This window comes from Lynx canadensis, chromosome E3 (assembly GCF_007474595.2).
Source record: "Lynx canadensis isolate LIC74 chromosome E3, mLynCan4.pri.v2, whole genome shotgun sequence".
In the NCBI taxonomy this organism is placed as follows: Eukaryota; Metazoa; Chordata; class Mammalia; order Carnivora; family Felidae; genus Lynx; species Lynx canadensis.
The window spans coordinates 18,623,950-18,641,496 of record NC_044318.1 but is presented as its reverse complement, the minus strand read 5'-3'; the positions used below and the strand labels follow the sequence as shown (position 1 = coordinate 18,641,496).

Here is a 17,547-nt window from a genome sequence, read left to right as displayed (position 1 = left end):
TTCTGGAACGTTCTTCATCATGATGGTTTGTAACTGTTGATGTAAAAAACATATATAACCCTGCACCAAACTTCCTTTCCCGGTGCACTCCCTTCCTTGTCAAGACCGTGTATCCCAGGCAGCTGTCCTAACGTGGGCTCGAATGAAACTCTTCCTTTCTCTTTAAAATTTTTAAAAAGGTTTGTTCATTTTGTGTGGACAAGGGAATGGCTCCCCACCCACCGAACAGGTTGTCCTTCCCTGTGCTGCCTCCTGTCTAATCCAGGCCCTGACCCTCGACAGCTGATGGTCCTTTGGTCTTTTAGCCCCACGTGGTGGGGATTTAAAGCCCCATGGCTCTGACCCCAGGATGAACCAAGACTCACCAAACTCAGCTCCGGGGTTGGCTGAAGGGAGCGCCTTCTCCGTCATGCCCCAGTTGAAGATATAACAGTTGCCATAATCAGGGTGGAAGATGGACGTGAAGTTCCTGAAAGAAACACCATCAGCTAGAGATCAGGGCCCACCCAGCAGGTGCCTCCCTGAGTGTCTGTGGTCTGGGGCCTGGCAGAGCGGAGCTGGGAGGATCCGACAGGTGGGCTGGGCAAGCCGAGAACTCACATAGAGAGAAAGGTGGCTGAGATGGTGGGTCAGAGAGGGGGTGAGTCGGGAGAGGGCCAAACAGAGGCCGGGGAAAGAGAAGGCTTTACAATGAGGCATGTGGAACCCTATACAGGGTCCTCTCTGATGTCCTGGAAAGGTTTAAGGAAATAAGTTAACAATAACAACAAATGTTTCCATAAAGATGCTCGCGGCAGTAGCAACGGTATAATGCAGTTTCAAAAGAATTCAGTTAGAATCACTCACCATCAGGGAGATACAAATCAAAACCACCATGAGATACCACCTCACACCTGTCAGAATGGCTAACAGTAACAACTCAGGCAACAAAGGATGTTGGCGAGGATGCGGAGAAAGAGGGTCTCTTTTGCAGTGTTGGTAGCAATGCAAACTGGTGCAGCCACTCTGGAAAACAGTATGCAGGTTCCTCAAAAAATTAAAAACAGAACTAACCTATGACCCAGCAATTGTGCTACTAGGCATTTATCCAAGGTATACAGGTGTGCTGTTTTGAAGGGACACATGCACCCCCATGTTTATGGTAGCACTATCAACAATAGCCAAAGTATGGAAAGAGCCCAAATGTCCATCGATGGATGAGTGGATAAAGAAGACGTGGTATATATACAATGGAGTATACTCAGCAATCGAAAAGAATGAAATCTTGCCATTTGCAACTACGTGGATGGAACTGGAGGGTATTATGGTAAGTGAAATTAGAGGAAGACAAAAATCATATGACTTCACTCATATGAGGACTTTAAGAGACAAAACAGATGAACATAAGGGAAGGGAAACAAAAGTAATATAAAAACAGGGAGGGGGACAAAACAGAAGAGACCCTTAAACATAGAGAACAAACAGTGTTGCTGGAGAGGTTGTGGGAGGGGGGATGGGCTAAATGGGTCAGGGGCACCAAGGAATCTACTCCTGAAATCATTGTTGCACTATATGCTAATTTGGATGTAAATTTTAAAAAATAAAAAATAAGATTAAAAAAAAAGAATTCAGTTATAAAAAGACTTTTTTGGATATGGAACATTTCAAACACACACAAAAAGGTCGAGACAAAACCCACCGCCAGCTTCCAGAATCATCACCACATGGCCACTAATGCTTCATCTCTACCCGCCCCGCCCCACCTCCCTTCCATATTATTTTCAAGCAAATCTCAGACATCATATTTTGTAAACATTTCCAGATGTATCTTGGAAAGTGAGAACTCTCTTGAAAATATGGCTATTACCATGTTAAACATAACCAACAAAAATCCCTTAAGATTAAATATTCAGTTCAAAGTTCAATTGTCTCTTCAATGTCAATTTTTACAATTTATTTGTTTAAATTGGGATGCAAATGAGGTTAAGGTGACTGGTTGATATGTCTTTCAAGTTTCTTCTAATCTATGGCTCCCTCCAGCTTTTTTTTTTTCTTCTTGTAATATAGCTGTTAAAACAGTTCTGGTTTGAAGAGGCAGTGATATAATGAGAAGATCATTTCACAACCCTGACGAATGAATGGCTTTGGGCAGTGCACCCTGGTGGGCCAATGCTGCGTGTCTCCTGAGGGAAGAGCACAGGCTGCCGAGGAGGTGGCCTTGTGAATAAAAAGTAAAAATCAGGGGCACCTGGGTGGCTAGTCAGTTAAGCGTCTGAACGCTTGGTTTTGGCTCAGGTCATGATCTCACAGTTTGTGCGTTTGGGCCCCACACTGGGGCTCTGTGCCGACAGTGCAGAGCCTGCTTGGGATTCTCTCTCTCTCTGCCCCCCCCCCCCCCACCTCTCTCCAAAAATAAATAAATGAAGTTAAAAATAAATAACTAAAAATCAGCCCCAAACAGGACCATGCATCTGTCTCTAACCACCATTTATGAGAAATACTGGAGACAGAGGAATAGGTTCAAAGTCACCACAGCAAGTCAACCTGCAAAATCCAGACCTTGGGGAATGAAACAGGATAACAACCCAGTTTCTTCAACAACACACTGCGAGAGAGAAGACACAGGCTCTAGATTAATAGAAATTTTACAGACTTGGGTCACAATCACAACATGCTGCCTTTAGTTATATCCTGATTCACACAAGCAAACAGGCAAAAAGGTATAAATGACATGAGCATGAAGATGATTGGGCAGTTGATGGTGTTGAGGAATTATTGTTAATTTTTTCAGGTGGGATAATGGTATTATGGTTTGATTTTTTTTTTTAAGTCTTTCTCTTTTGCAGATATGTTCTGAACTATTTACAGCTGAAAGACCCTGGAGTCTAGGCTTTGCTGCAAAATGGATGGGAAGGGAAGTGAGTTGTGGCCACGGGCTCCGGCTTCCTTGTGAGGTCATCATACTCTATTCTGTCTGTAGGTATATCCTCAGGTCCCCATAAGGAATCACTTTAAAAATGTCTTTGTGTGTTTTTTATTTTGTTTTTCTTATTTTATCTAATTCTTTTTTTTTTTTTTTTAATGTTTATTTTGAGAGAGAGAGAGGGAGAGAACGAGTGGGAAGGGGCAGAGAGAGAGGGAGACACAGAATCCAAAGCAGGCTCCAGGTTCTGAGCTGTCAGCACAGAGCCCGATGCGGGGCCCAAACTCACAAACTGCAAGATCATGACCTGAGCTGAAGTTAGATGCTTAACTGAGCCACCCAGGTGCCCCCCCCCCTTTTTTTTATTTTTTATTTATTTATTTTTTTTTATTTTTATTTTTTTTAAACGTTTTTTATTTATTTTTGGGACAGAGCGAGACAGAGCATGAACGGGGGAGGGGCAGAGAGAGAGGGAGACACAGAATCAGAAACAGGCTCCAGGCTCTGGGCCATCAACCCAGAGCCCGACGCGGGGCTCGAACCCACGGACCGTGAGATCGTGACCTGGCTGAAGTCGGACGCTTAACTGACTGCGTCACCCAGGTGCCCCGACCCCCCCCCCCCTTTTTTTAATTTGAGAGAGAGAGAGAGAGAGAGAGAGCGAGCTCAGGGGAAAGGGGCAGAGGGAGAGAGGAAGAGAATCCCAAGCAGGCTGCACACTGAGCATGGAACCCAACATGGGACTAGATCCCATGACCCTGGGATCATGACCTGAGCCAGAATCAAGAGTTGGATGCTCAACCAACTGAACCACCCATGTGCCCATGTTTTTCTCACTTTATTAAAAACAGGAAGGAAGGGGGCTGAGCGCAGAAACAGCAACAGAAATGGAGCATTGTCTTCTAAGCCCTGTATTTTGAAACACAGAGGATGCAAACCTTGCAGGGGCCAGCCCCGTGCTGCACATTTCTGTGTACCTTCTCCCATTCGATCCTCAAAATAACCCCATGAGGTCAGCTGATATTTGCCCCTGTGTTCAGATTAGGAAGCCATTTCCTCCACCTCTGGCCTCACCCTCTGTGCTGGCAGAACGAGGTGGGTCCGGGGCAGGCTGGGAAATCCAAGCTGGGAGCTGACCCTGGCGGACAGATTTGAGCTGCTTTCTCAACCTCTGAGCTTCGGTGTTCTCGACCGTGAAAGGGAAATCGGGAAGAAACCACATTTCTTCATCCAACAAGTGTTTACTGAGGCAGGTACTGGGCTGAGGACACCTGAGGTGAACAAGAGTCCAGCCCTGGAAGGTCACCGTGTGGCTGGGGATGCGGAGTGGTGGGGGGAACTCAGCAGCGTCCTGTCGACGCTGTCCTTCCAGAATGTGCCTCTGGCCCTGTCCACTTCTCTCCATCTCTGAGGCTCCCCTGCACTCCCTGTGCAAAGTCACTTCCCTGCCCGGGTGCTTGATCATTTCTACTTTTTATTCCCTGCTAGCACGCGTCAAAATCTGAAATGATCTTTATTTAACTGCTTGCTTATCCGCTGTCTCCTGCATTAGAAGGTAAGCCCAGGGAGGGCAGCTGTCTGTCTTGAGGGAGAAAGCATTCAGAGGCTAACACCCCAGGCCTGGGAGCCAGCCTGCCTGAATTCAAATTTTGGCTCTGTCACTGAGTAGCTGGTGAGCTTTCCCTGTGCCTCACCTTCCTCACCTGTAACGCCAGGATTATAATAGCACCCACCCAAGAGGACTAAGGCGAGGGCTGGATGCCAAGCATCTGGAAATACTCAACAAAAGCAGGCCGCTCCTACTGCTCAGCTGGCCCACGGTAGACAGACACTTAGTAAATATTTGTTGGGTAAATTATAATATGTGATAAGGGTATCAGCAGAGATAAGCATAGAGGAGTGACACCTAATTCTCGCTGGGGTGTGTGTAGGGATGAGGATCATGGAAGGGTTCTTGGAGGAGGCGAGGCCTGAGCTGAGACTTTTAAGGATGACTAAGAGGTAGGGGCTAGAGAGGAGAAAGGGCACATCACACAGGGGGCACAGCATAGGCAAAGGCCCTGGGGGGAGAAATGGCTTTGGGCGGGCAACACGGAGCCTGCGTCGGTGTAGGATCAGGGCTGTGGCCACAGGAAGAACACAGCAGGGCAAACTGGCTAAAGCCGGGCGCTGTTCTGGAGGGAGAGACCCCGCCCCAGGGTGTGGGGACACAGTGTTCCCAAGAAACGGTCTCCGACATCTGCAACCCAGGGCGCGGTCGGATCCCCTTCTGCCCAGGGTCGTGCTCTCGGCCTCACCATAGGCGCCAACTATTTGCTTGTCGCCAACGCCCTTTACCTGGAGAGGCTTCTCCCAGTGCTGGCCCACTCTTGCTCCGGAGCCAGGCATTCCCCCCTCCCGCCAAAAAAAACCTTCTTGGGACAGGTGCCAGGCGTGTAGACGGTGACCAGCAAACCCCCGGAAAGGACGGAGACACAGAGCGTCCCCGGCAGGAAGATGAACAGTGGTGCTGTATGGCAGAGGTCAGGAAGGGCTCCCGAGGGCAGAAGCTAGCGAGCCAGATGGAGCAGTGATGACGATGATGCTTATATATGCCTAGGTCCTGGCTTCTAGATGCCATTGCCCAATAAAAGGAACCAGGGCTCCCCAGAGAAATGGCTGATTCTAGGGCTTGGGACATCTTGAGGTGCTAGAAAGTAAGGAAGTACTAAAAAAAAAAAAAGAGTGATGGGGACGTGTCAAAAGACACAGGAGCCAACACAAGGAGCTGCTACTGGCCAAAGCTGGAAGAATTTGAGTAAGAAAATAAATGTGGTATTGGGTTACAACCCCAATACACACAAGCCCATACCAGTAGAAATGACTGAATAATGTCTTCCCCACAGAAGACTTCCAAAGAGTCTACATTCTCCTCTCCAGGGGACCAGGAGCTGCCTGCCACCCCCCTGCCCCCAGAAGGTGACCTCAACTTAGCGACTTGCTTCCACACAGGGCCTGGGAAGGGAAGTGGTCACCTGACGACGGGGGAGCGTGGCACCCATAGCTTAACCAAGTGAGGAAGGTCAACATCACGGGTGGTGTCACGTGGCTGATGTGTTCCCCACCCCGCCCAGGATACCAAGTGACGAGGGGGTCGCTCGCCTTGTGCTCTTCTTCCCCCCAAACCCGTCTGATCTGTGTACACCCAAGTCAAGGACTTGCCCTAAAACACCTGCCCAGTACTCTGAAACTGTCATGGTCAACCCAAACACAGAAGCCCGAAAAACCGTGACAGGGTTTCTGCACGAAATGGGGTCTCCCGGATGGAATCCCGGAACAGGGAAAGGTCACCAGGAAACACTGCTGAATCCTCAAGAACGTGTCAAATTTAGTTAATAGCAATATGCCAATATTAGTTTCTTAGTTTTGTCAAATCACCGTGGTGACAGAAGATGTCAACAACGGGGGGGGGGGGGGGCCGGAGGGTACAAGGGAACCAACCGGATACACTCTCTTTGCAACATTTCTGTAAACCTAAGATTATTCCACACTAAAAAGTTGACTTTAAAAAATGCTCATATATTATTTACTATGTGGGAGGTACTGTTCTAAGCACTTTACATCATTTAATCCCCTATAAGGCTATTTCACTCTCCCCATTTTCCAGATGAGAAAACTGAGGCCCAGAGAGGCAAAGTAGCGTGCCCAACAGCACCCAGAGCTAGCATTCAAATCGAGGCACTTTGGCATCAGGGTCCAGATGTGGCTCATATTTTCCTAATTGCAGCTGCTGCTTCTTGACCATTTGCCACATTCGAGAGAGAAAGGACAGGGTCAGAAGGAACGAGGAAGCACAGGCCACGGTGTTTGGAGCGCAGCGTTGGGAGGGCAGAGAGAGGCACGTGTCCTCTGGCACCACGTCTGAGGCTGACTCAGGAAGGCAGGTGACAATAACAGGCTTGGGAGAAGGGGGCAGGGAGGGAGACTATCTGGTTTTCTGACAGGCGGGGTGACCCCAGACTGCCATCTCTGCCTCTCAACGGCTGTGTGGCCTCAGAGGCGTCGCTTAACCTCTCTGGGCCTCGGTTGCATCATAGAAAATGGGCTGACACAACAGTACCTTCTCACGGGCCTGTGGCCAATGGTTAAATGAATTTTATACATGTGATATGCTAAGAATAGCACCTGACACATCAGAAGGGCTCAATAAATGTTAGCATTATATTGGATAATGAGTTCCCTGTCAAATGTGGGTTTAATGACAGTAACAACTATTATTTATTGAGGCCAACACTGCCGTCAGCATATTAACTCATTTACTACCCAAAATAACCCCGCAGAGTGGGCATGTCATTACCCCATTTTACAGAGGAGGAAAACAGAGGCCCATCAAGGTTCAACTTGTTTAAAGTCACACAGCTTGTCAGACAGCAAGGATTTGCACCAGTGGTCTAACCACACCGCCCAGCCTTGACCCCTTCACTAGAGTCACTCCCCAGCCACAGCCACACCACAGAAGTTGTGTGGCCAACGCTGGGTGTTTTGCCTGCCCCAAAGCCACGCGAATGCGTATCTCCTGACACTGGGATCCCGCTCAACGGCAGAAGAGCACACGTCGGGCATCAGGAACCTGTAGTAGATCCCAACAGACCCTCACGGACCCTGCTTGCCTACCTCACACACCAGCCAGGGCTATTCTCACTGAGCCGAGGGGTCACGTACTTGAAGTCACGGTTTTACATCCCTCTCCAGCTGAGAGGGTGAAGGTGAGTGAGTGGATGTGCAATGGCTGAACCCGGGCACTGCAGCCTTATGGGGGAGCTGCCAGGAGCGGCTGGCCAGGGGTGCCCTGAGCAAAGGCCGCTGGCTGAGAGCGAGGGGTCAAAATCTAGCCCGCGACCTGCCAGCCGAGTGGCCGCCGAGGGCAGGACATGTCCTGTATTTTTCCACCTGAGGGCCACGCTTTTCCAGTTCACACCTGTGGCCAGGTGTGCAGCTAGCCAGCTCAGGGGGCCCCGGATCCTGATGTTTGCCTGCAAAATGCCTGCCCCTGTGTGTCTAGGGGACAGAGGGTCCCACAGCGTTCAGCACATTCTCAATAGAGCTTCCTGAAGGCTCACGGCTTGAGGGGGCTGTGCCTGAGCCCAGGGGTGACGCTGGAAGCCTGTCACTCGTGAGAAGCGGCAGGACTCCGTGGACTTCTTCCCGAGGCCTGAGGTATGAGACCACGAAGCCCCAGACAAACAAGACCCAGCAGGGGCGCCTGGGTGGCTCAGTCAGTTAGGCTGTCTGACTTTGTCTCTGTTCATGATCTCACGTTCGTGAGTCCGAGCCCCGTGTCGGGCTCTGTGCTGACAGCTCAGAGCCTGGAGCCTGCTTCCGATTCTGTGTCTCCTTCTCTTTCTGTCCCTCCCCCACTCACACTCTGTCTCTCTCTCAAAAATAAAGATTAAAAAAAAAAAAGACCCAGCACTCATGGGACGCAGGGGCGGCAGAGGAGGCAGGGATCTGAGGACCACTGGAAGAGCCGCAGGCTTTTGGGGTGAACGTTATCTCACTCTGCCATCCTCTCAACCTTGGGGCTGTCAGGGAAGAGCCTGGGACAGCAAACACTCCCAGGGCCCCGTTCTAAGCACAGACCTGAGCCAACTCTGCTACCCTCCTGGGCAGCCTGGGAGGTGGGCGGTCCGAGATGACAAAACTGAGGGCAGCAGATGCCCGGTGACGGCCCAGAACCCTCGGCCGCTGGATGTTGGACGCTAACAACACCCAGCTCACAGCTGCCCCCTCTCCAGGGAAGTTTGGGGACCCCCGCATCCTCCTGGGGGGGCCCATGGCCCGTGAGGGACGGATGCGCCAGGGACAAAAGTCTGGCCCCTCAAGTGAGGGAGGAGCACCCTGTGGTGTGGTCCATGCTCCAGATGCCCGGGGACCAGGCCTACGCGTCACCTGAGACAGCAGCCTCACTCAGTTCATCCCGCTTTCCTTACAGACACGTCCTAACACCATTCCGTCAGCACGTCAGGGGCCTTCGACGCATCCCTATCTCAGGCTCTGTCTCTGGAAAATACGACCAGAGACACCGAGGCACAGAAAACTGGTGCAGGTGGCTGGTCGGTGGCCGGGCTGTGGCCGCGAGCAGGCCCGGGGAAGGTTTGGGGTGCCTCTCACCTGTAGCTGCATGGCTCCGGCCCAAACAGGCACGCCAGGATCAGCCGCTCGGCAGGGTAGCCCATCTCCACCAACTCCTGGTTTGGCACCTGCGAGAAGATGTTGGTGGCCTGCAGGAGGTACCACTCTGTCACGGCCCGGGTGGCGCTGGTGAAGTTCCGGAAAGTGCACACGGTCCTGTTGAGGCTGCACTGCAGAGGCCGAGAGGGGTTCTTGTGGGCGCGGGGACTGCGGCAGGCCCCAGCCACTGCCCCAAGGGCAAGGGCTTTGCCAGCTGCCCCTCCCCTGGCCGCACCTGGGCGTTGGGCCGGTGGGGAATGTGTTTCCATGGTGCTCACGATGTTCAGGGGCTGTCCCCGCACACACAGTTGAGCGGTCACAGGGACTCCCACGCAGTCGCCGGCCACCCCTATGTGTGGCCTTGTACATGACCGAATACACACGTGCACATGGACACACAGACGGACATCCACTTCCTGACCTCCGCAGCCACGTGATGTCATGGTCCCGACCACACACACACACACACACACACACACACACACACACATACACATATCCAAACTGTCTCCCTGCTTTCATGCTCATGAGGAACATAGACAGACACGCTCGGACCCTCCACTTCCCTGACTCCTTTTCTGGCCTCGTCCCAGACTTCCCGGGGCAGATCCCTGGAAGCCACATGGACCACAGAGGACTCAAGGCTCCCTCCCCCTCATAGCAGGTGAGGAAGGACCTGGGCCTTCTCAGCCCGAGCCCTGGGAAGGGTGCAGGGGCCCCACCACGAGGTCCAGGTCACGGACTTGGCCCCAGCACTCTGGCCTCAGCCACTCTGCCTCCACCAACCCTCATTGTGGGCCTTCCTTCTGGAAGCCGGGAGGCCGGGAGGAGCTTCTCTGCATTCTGAGATGGCCCTCCCCAGGGCCACTGTCCTCAGGCCCATTCCTGGAGGTCTCCTTGTCTCTCTGGGAGACAGTCACTCTGTCGCAGGATCTATCACCCTATTTGATTTGTACAGCAAGCCTACCCGTCATCATGAAGTAGCAGATGTATCCCCATTACACGTGCACACGCAGACCGCAGCACCGCGAGCGCGCACAGGATCCCCACCAGCGCACACGCGGACCAGAGCACCGCGCGTGCGCACAGGATCCCCACTACACGCGCACACAGAGCCTGGCCCCGAGAGCTGGTGCAGCCAGCAGGAGCAAGCCTGCCTCACAGATGAGGAAACGCACACAGGAAGCCCGGTGACTGCGCCAAACAATGGCGGGGCACCGGGTCAGAGCGGGCGCTGTGGAGATGTGTGCGGAGCCCTGATCCGGTGGGGGTCGGGGGCCTCCTTTTGGGGAGTGTTTGGCCACAGCCTGGGGCGCCAACCATCAGCATCACCAGGGAGCCTGTTAACAATACAGATTCCTAGGCTGGACCCGGAGCTGCCTGATCAGATTGTTTCAGGAGTGGGGGACCAGGGATTTGTAAGGTAGGGAGCTCCCTAGAGTTAGAGGCACAGACAGGGACCCTTGAGGTGGGCACACCTGAGGGCATCCCAGCGTCCCAGCGCAGGACAGGTACACTTGGGCAGCTGACTATCTACAAAGCTCTGGGGTTTTCACCTGCCCAATATTTATGCCCTTATCTTTTGATAGTAAGGACCTATTTCTCCTTCAGGAAACCACCCTTTCCTGCTCACTCAGTCCATGTGATAGAGGCAGACATCAGGCCAGTTTCAGGGCACATGACCCAGCATTGACCAATTCATGACAGCCCATTCTCCAGCCCACAGTGATTGGTTTAAGGGTGAGCACGTGACCTGATAAGTGGGTCCCAGGACTTTTTCTGGGGCTACTGGGAAAGAGGAGTTCTGTTTCTGGGGAAAGTGCTGAGCTAATGGGGTGTATGTCTGGCTTTGCCAAGCCCCTCTGCATGGAGAAAGACTGCCAGAGAGTGAAATCAACTGGGAGAAAAGCTGCACAAAAATGGGGAGAGGCAGAGTTCTGAAGACAGCATTTAAATGCCTGGATCCAGCCATACCTGAATCCAGTCTCCCCCTGGACTTCTTAGTATATGAGCCAGTGAATTCCATGTTTTGCTTAAGCAGTTTGAGCTGGGTCACTGGCATCCAACAGTGTCTTGACTAACATACCAGCAATTTATTTCTATTTTGAAAAAAGCATTGGCGAATATACAAATAGGCACTGACTTCCAGCTTGCCTTTCCCCCAGCAAGATCCGGGCTATTAAAGGAAAGAAACTCCCATCAGCCTCACTGTGTAGGGTCCATTGCTTGATGTGTGGCCTGGGGCCCACTTACTAGTCTCATGGCCACTTTGCACGCCTGCGCAGTGCAGGTCCTTCCTGGTGCCGAGCCATTTGTGGTTGTCTCCAAAGAGGTCAAGGACCACTGGGTGATGGGGGTTCTGCTCGTCGATAAGGACCACGCGGTGTGTAGTTCCAGATGGGTGGAGTTCAGAGCCTTAAAGCGTTGCCATAGCTCTGCTCGGGGTGCCAGGATCCTCTCCAGGACCGCTTCCATTAGTTCGTCCAGATCCTTCAGCAGATGCTTGGACTTTGGAATACCTGGGTGGGGAGGGGGCCGGTCAGGGGGGCAAGGGCAAGCGGTGAGGCAGAGAGCCACGGCGGTCTGGGACCCACCCTTACGCCAGCGTGGCTGTCACCACGTGTGAGGACAGAGCTCTGCCCAAGCCCCTGCCTCTCTATCCGCCCACCCGGGCGTCCACGCCTCCTTCCATCACCTGCTCACTTATACATTCACCAAGCAGTTCATGAGCACCTACCGTGTACCAGACACTGCAAAGCACAGAGGATACAATAGCAAACACAACAGCCGGGATCTCTTCCTTATGAAGTTCACGTTCTAATGAGGAAGACTCATAACAGCTCATGGTTAGCGATTGTTTCCGATGCGCCGGGTGCTTCTGATGTCTTACTTATGTATAATCTTCCCCACAATTCTGTGATAGTCCCCATGTAAGGATCAGGAAGCCCGGGAGTCGCTGTGATTTCCCGAGCCCATCCCACTGGTGGGGGGGGCGGGCAGAGCTGGGACCGGATCCCGGATTTGGTGCAGTGGGCATGCTGTTTGGGCACAGGGGTTCTGATATCTCCCTCCCAGGATGGGACCAAAAATGCAGAGAGGAAGGGCAGGTCTGTGATCCTGAGGTCCTAATTCTCCATTGGAGACTGTGGGAACAGGAGTCAATGTCCAGAAGGAGAAGGTGGATGGGACTCGGGGGCTGGGCTCCAGTACCTTCTCTCAGCCCCCAGAGGCTCCCATATTGGAAATGGTCCATGCCACGGAGTGTCCCCACCGGCCGCTCTGGACCCAATTTATCCAAGCCCCTGCCCCACAGTGTGGTCACCAGGGCAGTGTGTGTGAGCTCTGGCTCGAGGACATCCCGCAGGGGTGAGTGTTAAACCCTGGCCACAGGCCCACGTCCCGGTACAAAGGAGGTACAGTAGCCAGAGCTGACACCTCTTGTCCCCTGACCATCACAACCAGCCACCTGTGTGTACACAGAAGAGGGGGAGCTGGGAGGCTGGTGGGCTGTGGGGAGGGGGGCTGCTCTTACAGCCTACATGTCCACAGCTGCAGTCGAGCGTGGTGGGTTACGCATGAGGTCTGGGTTCGAATCCCGACGTGCCACTTAATATCAGTGTGACCTTGGACAACCCTAACATCTTTGAGACTCTGTCTTCTCTTCTACAAAATGGGGGGGGGGGCGAGGATTAAAATATTTACCCTGGAGGGCCTGTCGGGAGGATTCAATGAAGTGACCAAAGCACCCGGAATAGTGCCTGGACGGGGTGGTGGTGTTACAAGGATTATTTCAGGTTCTCCTGAGTAGCCCTAGGGATCCACCCGGCAGGCAGGAGCCCTACTACTCGAAAGAAGGGAAGTAGGAATTCCCTTTCAGTACCTTCTTTTGGACAAGAATGTTCTCTGTGGCTCAGCCGTGCCGGCCCTTCCATCAATTCCAGGCTCTGTCTCACCCCAGGCCCTCTACCTGTGCCCTCCACTTGGAGTACTCTTTTCCTCCCCCAGCTACCTTCTACTCATTCCTGGGGGGGAGGGGGGGGCATTCTTCTCTGACTGGCCCCTGCCCCTCCTTGACCCTGACTAGGTCAGGTCCCTCTGGGTGTCCCTTCCATAGGCCTTGCCATCAAGTGGATAAACAGTGGCACCTCTGGGGTCACATAAGACCTGGGTCCAAATCCCACCGTTGTTTGCTGTGTGTCTCTGGGCAAGTTCCCTTACCTCTCTGAATCTCCATTTCCTGACCTATAAATCAAGCGAGTATGGCAGTACCCACCCTTAGGGTGGTTGTGTGGGTGAGAATTACACAAGTTAACCAAAACATCACTCCACATACTGCCTGGCGATTCATAAGCACTTGATGTACCGTTGCCATATATATTTTTTTATCATCACAATGATAATTAATTCAGTATTTAGGGAGAAAAAGATGAATGTCTGTTTCCTCTGGTAGGCTGTGAGGAGGGCAAGGACTTTGTTTTATTCACCGAGTGTTCTTATGCCTGGAACAGCCCAGGGCACACGGCAGGCGCTCAGTAACCGTGTACTGAATCAATACCGGGCACTGGCGGGCTTTGAAGGCAGCAGCCACCAAGTATTTCTTAGGTTCTCTTTAAAGATTTTATTATTCAGTAATCTCTATACACAATGTGGGACTCAAACTCACAACCTCAAGATCAAGAGTTGCATGCTCCACCGACTGACCCAGCCAGGTTCTCTTTAAGCCTGGGAAGTTCATGGAGGCGCCTGGGTGGCTCAGTCGGTTAAGCATCCCACTTCGGCTCACGGTTCGTGGGTTCGAGCTCCGAGTCGGTCTCTGTGCTGACAGCTTGGAGCCTGGAGCCTGCTTCGGATTCTGTGTCTCCTTCTCTCTCTACCCCTGTCTCTCTCTCTCAAAAATAAGTAAACATTAAAAAAAAAAAAAAAAGCCTAGGAAGTTCATGAATTTTGAAATCTACTTGCTGCAAAGGGATGAGCAAAGAGGGAAAGAAAGAAAGGAGAAAAGAGGGTGGGGAGCGGGGGCAAGGGCACGAAACAGGGAAGGAAGGAGAGAGAGAGAGGGTGGGAGGGAGGGGGAGAGAGGAAGGGAGGGGGGAGAGGGAGGGAGAGGCGGGGAGGAAGAAGGGAGGGAGAGCCAGCGGTGAGCTCCAGGGACCACCTACTGGAAGGGGCTGGCGTTGCAGATGGTGACGGCAGGGAAGTCCATGGTCTTGAAGCCGATGGAGAGGGAGACGCTGACCTCCCAGCTCAGGTAGGTCTTGATGAAGACGCCCCACTCCCAGCAGACGAGGCAGGTGAAGAGCAGCGTGATCAGGAACCACATGGCCTTCTTCTTGGGCCCCTCGCAGATGATGCGCTTGGGGCCGTGGGTGTTAGTGTTGTTACAGTACCACACCAGCAGCTCCTTGTACGTGTAGCCGGGGCCCTTCTGCAGCCGGTGCAGGCACTTCAGCAGGTACTTCTTCATGTGCATTGTGGCACCTGCAGAGACACAGCGGAAAGCCAGGTGCAACACCGGTCCTGCGTCCTGGGCTGTCCCAGTCGTGGCCGGAGCGTGGGCATTGGAGACAGGCGGAGGACAGGGCTGCACACCCCAGCCCTCCCTCCCCACCCTCCTCTCTGCTGCCTTCCCTTTCTCCCACCCCTCCCTCTCCCCTCTTTTCCTCCTTCCCTTCCTGCTCTCTATCATCCACCCATCTGACTAACTAAAAAGCATTTATGAAAGCCTGCTGTATGCCAGGTACTGAATTAGTCCCTCTGGACTCATTGATGAGCAAAACAAACAGGGTTTCTGCCATCTGGGAATTTCTAGCCTGGTGAACAAGTTACTACACTCTTGACTCCTTAGGTACCCCCATCTATAAAATGGGCATAATTGTACCTAATGTACAGAGTTGCTAAGACAGTGAAACTAGGTGATGCATCCAGTGCCTGGCCAGACTAAGTGCCCAACATATCTGCTACCTTTATTACAAGCCACAAGCGGGCGAGACGGATGTTCATCAAATAATCCATCAAAAATGCGTAGTTATATACCCTACGACCAGCAATTGCTATTACTAGGAATTTATCCAAGGATACAAAATTGCTGATTTGAAGGGGCACATTCACCCCAATGTTTATAGCAGTGCTATCAACAATAGCCACATTATGGAAAGAGCCAAAATGTCTATCAAGTGATGAATGGATTAAGAAGATGTGGTATATGGGGCGCCTGGGTGGCTCAGTCGGTTAAGCGTCTGATTTCGGCTCAGGTCATGATCTCACAATTTGTGGGTTCGAGCCCCACGTCCAGCTCTGTGCTGACAGCTCAAAGCCTGGAGCCTGCTTTGGATTCTCTGTCTCCTGCTCTCTCTGCCCCTCCCCCATTCGCACTGTCTCAAAAATAAACGTTAAAATTCTTTTTAAAAAGATGTGGTATATGTATATATATATACATATACATATATATGTATATGTAGACACACACACACACATATATATACAGAATGGAATACTACTTGGTGATGAAAAAGAATGAAATCTTGCCATTTGCAATAATGTGGATGGAACTGGAGGGTATTATGCTAAATGAAATAAGTCAAAGAAAGACGAATATCATATGACTTTACTCATATGTGGAATTTGAGAAAACTTCACAGGTGAACATAGGGGAAAGGAAGGAAAAATAAGATAAAAACCGAGAGGGAGGCAAAGCATAAGAGACTCTAAATACAGAGAACTGAGGGTTGATGGGGGTGGGAGGTGGGTTAAATGGGTGATGGGCCTTAAGGAGGGCACATATCGGGATGAGCACTGGGTTGTTGTATGTAAGTGACAAATCACGGGAATCTATCCCGTGATCTATCTATAGCACGCTGTATGTTAACTAACTGGAGAATTAAAAAATATGTAGTTATAAAACATGGTAGGAAGGGTTGGGACCCGTGCTCTGAGGTTCCAGAGGCAGTGAAGGGTGGTGGCGAAGAACGGGGACTCTGGAGCTGACATGTCTACTCTCGAATCTCAGCTCCGCACTTTCTAGGTGTGTGACTTTGAGCCAATCGCCGTCTCAGTGCCTCAGTTTCCTCATCTGTAAGCGGGGTGATACCAGACTCTCCCTCCTGGGTCTTTTGTGAAGGCTGCATGACAATATGCAGAGTGTGGATGAATGCCCGGCTGTTGTCATTCTAACAAAAGCACGCTCCCCACCCCCAGTTCTGAGAGTCCTGGAGAAGCTGAGTTAAGGAAGCTAAGAGTTAAGTGGGTGAAGAGGAGGGGGCATTCAGGTGGAGGGGGCAGCGGGAGCAAAGGCTCTGAAGGGGAGGGAGCCTGGAGGGGTGAGTGGGAGCTTGCGGGCCACATTTAGGATCTGGGTTTCAGGCCAAGAGAACTGGAGCCCCTGGGAGCGTGGAGTGTGATGCCATCAAAGCTGCCATCTGGAAAGACATGGACTGGAGTGGGATGGAGGCGGGTCTAGGAGCATCGGGTGGGGTGGGGAGCTGGGGTTGTGGAGGAATATCTAATCTTTCTTTCTGAGACTCTGTTTCTCGATGAACCAAGACGCTGGTCACAGAGCCTGGCACATGATGGCTTCTCAGGAAATACCCGTTTCCACCTGCTGCTGGAGCACCCCGGCTCTCTCCCTGGAGCCCCAGCTGGCCAAAGGCCACCTCCTTCATGCAGCTGTCCTGACTCCCGACAGGGGTGACCCTCGGCCTCCTCTCGGAGCTGCTGCCTTTCCGGGCCAGGGCAGTGTGGTGGGCAGCTCAGTGCCTGCTGTCCAGCATCTTTCCTCCCCTTGGCTCTGTGGTCTCGGGGGGGAAACTACCCCTCCTCAGTCTCAGTTGGTGTGAGTTTGCCAGGTTGACTCCACCCCTAGTCCGAAGGGGTACTTACCTAACCCCGTTTGGATTGTTGAGACTCAATTCTATTACTTTATGCTGGTACAACCTGAGGCAGACTCCTTTTTAGCCACGACTACTAAGCTGGAGGTATTTGGGGCCACAAATAGGGAGACTGCCTGAGAATAAAGCCAACACAGAGGAACAGCGAGTCACAAGATGGAGAGATTTCTGACATTTGAAACACCTGGATCAGCCACTCCTGAAGCCATTTACTCCTGGACTCATCAGATCCAACAACCAATAAATTTACTTTCTTACTTATGCTGATCCAAATTGGGTGTCTGTCATTTGCAATCATTAGAATCTTTTTTAAATTAAAAAATTTTTTTAATGTTTATTTATTTTTGAGAGAGAGAAACAGAGGGCAAGCAGGAGAGGGGCTGAGAGAGAGGGAGACACAGATTTGAAACAGGCTCCAGGCTGTGAGCTGTCAGCACAGAGCTGTTGTGGGGCTCGAACCTACTAACTGAAATCAGGTGCTTAACCGACTGGGCTACCCAGGCACCCCTCAATCATAAGAATCTTAACAAAGGAAGAAATTCACCTCATTCT

General features: G+C 51.9%; 1 protein-coding gene across 1 annotated transcript in view; it reads right to left on the bottom strand.

The window, feature by feature from the left end:
* Window positions 1-17,547, bottom strand: part of SCNN1B (sodium channel epithelial 1 subunit beta) — a 60,155-nt gene that overhangs the window by 8,565 nt on the left and 34,043 nt on the right. The window contains 7 exon segments of the mRNA XM_030301183.1: window positions 366-469; window positions 9,053-9,243; window positions 11,366-11,426; window positions 11,428-11,492; window positions 11,494-11,511; window positions 11,513-11,627; window positions 14,269-14,590. Coding sequence (XP_030157043.1) covers window positions 366-469; window positions 9,053-9,243; window positions 11,366-11,426; window positions 11,428-11,492; window positions 11,494-11,511; window positions 11,513-11,627; window positions 14,269-14,582 — 868 coding nt within the window. The 5' untranslated portion in view covers window positions 14,583-14,590.